This window comes from Octopus bimaculoides, chromosome 2 (assembly GCF_001194135.2).
Source record: "Octopus bimaculoides isolate UCB-OBI-ISO-001 chromosome 2, ASM119413v2, whole genome shotgun sequence".
Classification (NCBI taxonomy): domain Eukaryota; kingdom Metazoa; phylum Mollusca; class Cephalopoda; order Octopoda; family Octopodidae; genus Octopus; species Octopus bimaculoides.
This window is the reverse complement of record NC_068982.1, coordinates 163027572-163033875: the sequence shown is the minus strand read 5'-3', so window position 1 is coordinate 163033875 and position 6304 is coordinate 163027572. Positions and strand designations below refer to the sequence as shown.

The 6304-nt window shown below is 32.0% G+C and overlaps 1 protein-coding gene across 5 annotated transcripts in view; it reads right to left on the bottom strand.

The window, feature by feature from the left end:
- Nucleotides 1-343: 343 nt before the first annotated feature.
- The window catches only part of LOC106869811 (bromodomain-containing protein 3), a 94988-nt gene continuing 89027 nt past the window's right edge, over nucleotides 344-6304 (bottom strand). For all 5 annotated transcript variants that reach the window (XM_052965698.1, XM_052965696.1, XM_052965699.1 and 2 more), the window contains one exon: nucleotides 344-6151. In XM_052965698.1, coding sequence (XP_052821658.1) covers nucleotides 6086-6151 — 66 coding nt within the window. In that variant the 3' untranslated portion in view covers nucleotides 344-6085. The remainder of the gene's footprint in view (nucleotides 6152-6304) is intronic.

The window sequence follows — 6304 nt, the reverse complement described above, 5'->3', positions numbered from 1 at the left end:
TAAAAGCTATAACTGAAGTCATTTCAAAGTTTTAAAGTAATGTTATATTGCAGAAGAAGTTCGAAAACAGTGTTAACCATTCAGTAACAATAATGAAACTAACTGTAACTATGTCCCAAGGAGCTTATAGAAACAATTATTATATTTTAAGGCATGTTCTACATCCTCTTCAAGTAAATATTTTAACATAAATGGGTAAACTTTAAAATACCCTCCAATTGGTAATAAACATCAAATTTGACAAGAACATAGTTTTATAAATAGCCTTGCATGCTTGATTTTAACTAAATGAAGAAAGTGACAATATGAGAGCAAGAACATGTTGATAGGAAAAACAAGACAGTTAAGTATTTGAGACTTTATTGCATACATAGTGGACAGGTTGATGAAACAGATTAACAATGTGAAAGAACAACAGTTGGTGTAAAAGTAGTCACCACAGTATTATTCACTGAAAATAGGAGAGGTGAAAAGGAGATGAGGGTATACAATAATGGATTGATTATTGAGTTTTTACTAGTTGTAACCGAAATATTTAGTGAGATGTGAACACTGACACTGGAGGAGTTTCTAACAAAATATTGGCTATAAAAATGACTTCAGAATGTATTTAAGGTAAGAAAATTATAAACAAAATATAAATTAGAAAAGGAAGGAAAACATTACAAACATATAAGTGGATGATAGAATTTCAGCTAAACACCAATATTGTTACCTTGGAGTGTGTTCTTTAGGGACCTAAAATATTACTTGAAGGAAACAACAATGCCAAGTTGACATTGAATCCTATTAATGATCATATATATATATATATATACATACATACACACACACACACATGCGCGCATATATATACATACGTACACACACACACACTATTCCATATTTATATACACACTATCACTCAACCCATTCAATGCAAAAGATAAATGAAATTAAAAATTTAAATATATTGAGCAGCAATGTATTAGATAACTAAAAGATTAGCAATGAAGTTAAGAGCAATCCCATATCTAGTTAGTTGAGAAGAAAACTGAAGCATGATAAATTGCTGTTTGATTTGCTTTCCCAACTTTATATATTTTACATTTAAAGTTGAGAAATCCAAAAAAAAATTATGAGTACTATATAATAGTAGGCCACCAAAACTGCAACAGCAAAAGTAAGGGGAAAAACATTGCTAAATGAGATTATTTCTTTTTGCCTAGTTGAATGTAATGCGATTTTATTATTGTATTAAATAACTGATGAAAATTACTTCATTATCACTATACATGTGAACTGGGAAATGTTAATTCTACAGGTCTAGTGAAACTGCCACAAGCAGAAGTATGTCAATGCCTACAGGTCATTTATAATATACATCAAGTTACTTTCCTCATAGAGGCAACAACTAACCCAAGTTTACACCTGTCATGACAATAAGAAAATAGGTTATATTTGAGAGACAAACAAATAAAATCTAGCAAACATGCCTGAAAAAAAAAAAAGAGAGAGAGAGAGAGAGAGAGAGATTTCAATTGGTGCTCCTGTTTATGTGAAATGTTAACTTGAAATGAAATAATTGTAAACATTGAAATGGAGAGAAACAAAAAACATTGCATCAGATAATCTGCTCCAAGTCCAATTTACATCATGAGGAGCTAAGGCCATGTTTAACTATATTTAAAAAATATATAAAATAAAGTACCTACCGTTTACCAAAATGTGTATGTAGTAGTGATTGAAAGTGACACGAATCAAGGGTGGGGAATTATAAATATACAAGGGGCAACAAAATATCTCCAAGCAGCTTCAAATGGAACATTACAGAGAGACAAGTGATTATGTAACAGCTACATAGAGAGAAGGACACTTGTTAGCTGTTGATAAACCTACAATACTTTGACTTGTTGATGCAATCATACAATTATCAAGTGACATTCCCCAATCTACAATTAAAGTGCTGGCATGGAGACATCTTTCCAGAATTAATCTTAATACAAAATGACTAATATTTAGTGATTTCAGGATAAGCAAGAATCTAATGCAAGAAGGATACTAATGAAGAGAGAATAGGAGAGGGAGAGGGAACTGTACAAGATAAACCAAGTATAATTAATACTTCAGATTAAGTACTGTTTAATTAATATTGGTTTTTAACATGTGACATAAAACTACATTAAAAAATAAATAAAAGGTGGTGGCAGATAGTTGAAAGAGCAAATTACTGCAAGAAAAAAAAAAAAAAAGGTTGAGTAAGCTTCTACATGATTATCAACAAAGTAAAACAGCTTTCTCATTGTACATAGTACAATACTAGCTGTAATATGTAAAGCTTTGCTTAACTAGCAGATAAAGTGCTACTGAACTAACACTTTTCCCACTTAATATTTTATACAAATGTTGCGCTATAGGAGAACACATCAAGTATGTAAAACCAATACCCACAGCTAGAGAATATTTTTACATTCAAAGGTAATACACACATCTGAATCGGTGTTTGGAGATTTATCTATTAAAATTTGATATTTTTTCCAGATCTTCATTTTAATTCTGAAAGTCTATTATTTCCAACAGCACCCTAACCCACTTCTTCCATATGAAATCTGTGTATGGGAATGTGTGTAAAATGCAGTTTAATCATGTAACAACCTGCATCAGGTGGATTAGAGATACACCATTGTTGGCAGGTTGAGGTAAGTAATAATGTTAAGAAGCAGATTTGATGACAACAAATATCTGTCTACCAAAGATATTCTAAATTGTAAGTTTTGAATATCTGACAAAGAAAAAGTCTGTTAAAGATATTTTAGTCATATCTAGAGGCACATTATGAGAGATAAAGAAAGAGAAAAGGGAGAAATTTTGCCAGTTAACTATTCTAGTTACAATCATTACCATCATTGTCCTCTAACTACTACCACCACTATTGCTGCTGTAATATGCTGAAAGTAGCAGCTGAAAGTGAGAGATAACAACAGTAAAACTATGAGAGGTAAAACAAAGCGTACAACAATTACTACTATTAACAATATCAACTGGATATTTTAGTGACAGCAGCTATCATCACTGGTGTATCTAGGTTGTGTGAATAATCCAATTGCCATTATATGTATGATTTTAATAGCATGAAGCATAAGGTTTAGCAATAAGACTTTCTGCTACAGTAGAATTAGCAAACAGAGGCAAATTAACTTAGTAAAAGAGAATGTGTAATACAATAGCTTAAAACAATATTTAGTATTTGAATAAGAAACTGAATGAAAAACTGGACCTTTCCTATTGATAAATATTTATAGTCAAACAGAAAAATATCAGAAATTCCAAGAAATAGTTTTTCAATTAACACAAAGTAAGCAAGGAAGTAAATTAGTAGATATCTGAGCTACCTTTTCAAAACTGATTCATTCTTATCTAATATATAACCTAAGGAATATTTCATTTATTAAAATGAATCTCAATTATACAAATGGTTTTTTTGTTGTTGTTGCTGCTTTTGTTTGTTTAATGAATTCAATAACAGAAACATTGCTTAAAAATAAAATTTGAAACTAGAGATACTGGAGAACTATGTATAAAACTAAACACTAAATTACATGGTCAACTAGACAAATACAATCAATACTGGTACAAATGAATGATCTCTAAACTGTTACTCTACATTCAATGGAGAGAGAGAGAGAGAGAGAAAATGAGACGAGTTTCCTAATAAAAATGTTATTAGGCATCATGCTGAATAGATTCCCTCCAACCCACAAACTAAGAAATTAATAAACATTTAAGTAATTTTAAAAGATCATTCTTGAGTTTTTTTTTTAATCATTAACCTCCTCCCAACCCCAAACTGCAATGCACAGATACACATGATTTCATTTATATGATGGTAGCAAAATTTAAGAGAGAGGGAAGTTTTGTTTAAATAAACTGAATGATTGCAATAAAAATATAAAAAGTCCTAGCATTAAAGGAACATGTTTAAATATTAAAAATAAAAGATTTGTTACCTGAAGAAATCATGTAAACTAAAAGAAAAAGCCAGCAAGTTTTCTGTACACAACACACAATCTCTCTGTGTCTGGTTATAATATACAAGTGCACAACAGAGAGAGAGAGAGAGAGAGAGATAGAGAGAGAAAGAGAGAGGCTAACAAATTATATATTGTTTTCAGAGAAAAAAAAAAGGAGAGAAGAAAAGCTACACTGCTTTTTTCTCCAATTGTCTTTTTTCAGATTTTATTAGGATTTTTATTGACTTTTTTTTTACAAGAAATTAATGGGGTTTTTTTCCAGTAAATTTTTGTTTATTTTTTTTTTTTCTAATGACAGGTTTCAATTATTTTTCTGATAACTGTAAAAGTTCCAAATATTACCAGTGTGTGTTAGAGCAGTGGCAGCAGCCTGGCTACAAGTACTGAACATATACATATATAAATATATATACATATATCACAACAATGGCATGTACATGCATATCTAATCATACATACACACATTAACTGTACAAGAAAGGTATAGTGATTGGAGGATCAAGAAATGAGCAATGACAATGTACAGTGAGGTCTAGTAGTAGTAGTAGTAGTAGTAGTAATAGTAGTATAGTTATAGTTGAAATCCACACCCATATCATGAGTAAAGTCTTAATGGTGTTACACTTGCATGCTCAAATACACCCACAAGCAGGGAAATAATATTAATAATGATGATGATGGATGATGATGAATGATGATAATAATAATAATAATGATAATAATAATAACAACAAAACAAAACGAGTGGGATTAAAACAAATCCAGTAAATGTAAGCTGCATGGGAATGGTACATCAAAGTCATGCTAATCAAGACTAGCCTCATCACCACACATTATTATTATTGTCACTGTTTGTCATAATTCTAAGAGCAACATGACCTTGCTTCATGACTGCAATGTTAATAGCGCGCGCACACACACACACACACACAGAGTATCAATTACATGCGTTTCTGGGAATACAGTAGCATTGTGTTGACGGTAATCCTGGCAATCAGGGGGAAAACAAAATATAGCAGTGGACAAGACACCAAAGAAAATTACAAAAGAAATAAATTGATAGCAATGAGAAAGGGTAGGGGGGATCAGTCGTAGACATCCATTTTACAGATTACTGACAATGTTTCCCAACTTGTAACATAGAAAAAAGAAGAAAAAAAATGCAGATGTCTTCTCAAGCAAACTGAGATCATGTTTGGGTTGGTGTGCCAGTGAGCATGCCTGTGTGTATACATACTCACATTAATTTAATAGTTTTTCTACTGCCTTTTTATAATAACTGTCAACAACAGCAATATCTACAACCACAAAGGTAGTGGTGGTGACGATGATGATGATGATGATGATGATGATGATGATGATGGTAGTGGCGATGAAGATGATGATGACAATGGCAATGGCGGTGGTGTGTGTGTGACAGCACCAAATGGTACGAGACAAGGAATGAAACACAAAAGCTGAAGTGTTTATGTTGTAAATAGGCAGTAGGAAGGTTAAAGTAGATTGTTGGAATAAATTATTACCAAACAACAAACAATGAAGAATGAAGAGAAACAGCAATGGCTCTCCTTCCTACCTAAATAGAAATAAAAAATAAAAATTAGTATAGCCTTGTTTCAAAACATCTTCTAGTGTTGGTAGTAAATGGTGTTTATGGTCATTTCAATTGTCAAGCAGCACTTGCTGTCCTTCACTAGAAATATTTGTTGTTTGGTTTAGATTAGATTTTCATTATTATTGTCATCTCCATGATAATAGCAGACATTGCCACAAAAATTCTAGGTGGCTTTTCCCCCTGAGTGGTCAATACAAGCCAAGTGTCCAAGAAGTCGCCAGTCAGCCAAACTTGAAATGAAGAGGGATAATAATGAGAGCGGCAACAGTGGCAGTAGTCTGCTGCTGTAGACAGTTTGACAAGAACTAAGACCACTAATACCATATACAATCACAGAATCAGGCACACACACATACACACACACACATTCACACAATCTCAGTGTATATGGAGGCAGTGGTAGCAGAAAACAACAGCAGACAAACTTAAGTCGTTGGATGACTAACAGCCATATTTCATCTCAGAGCATGCCTTCAAATGATGCCATTAAGTCACTCTGTTCATTCAAATCAATCTGGTTTGCCGTCTGAAAAGAGAAAACAAAAAGCACCATTAAATTTAGCCGAGAATTTTTTCTATTATTGATAATACGGAAATAATATTCGAACAAAATATTCTTCAATTTCAAGATTTTCAAACATTAACTATTCTTCTGAGTTATGCAAGCATCACTATATAT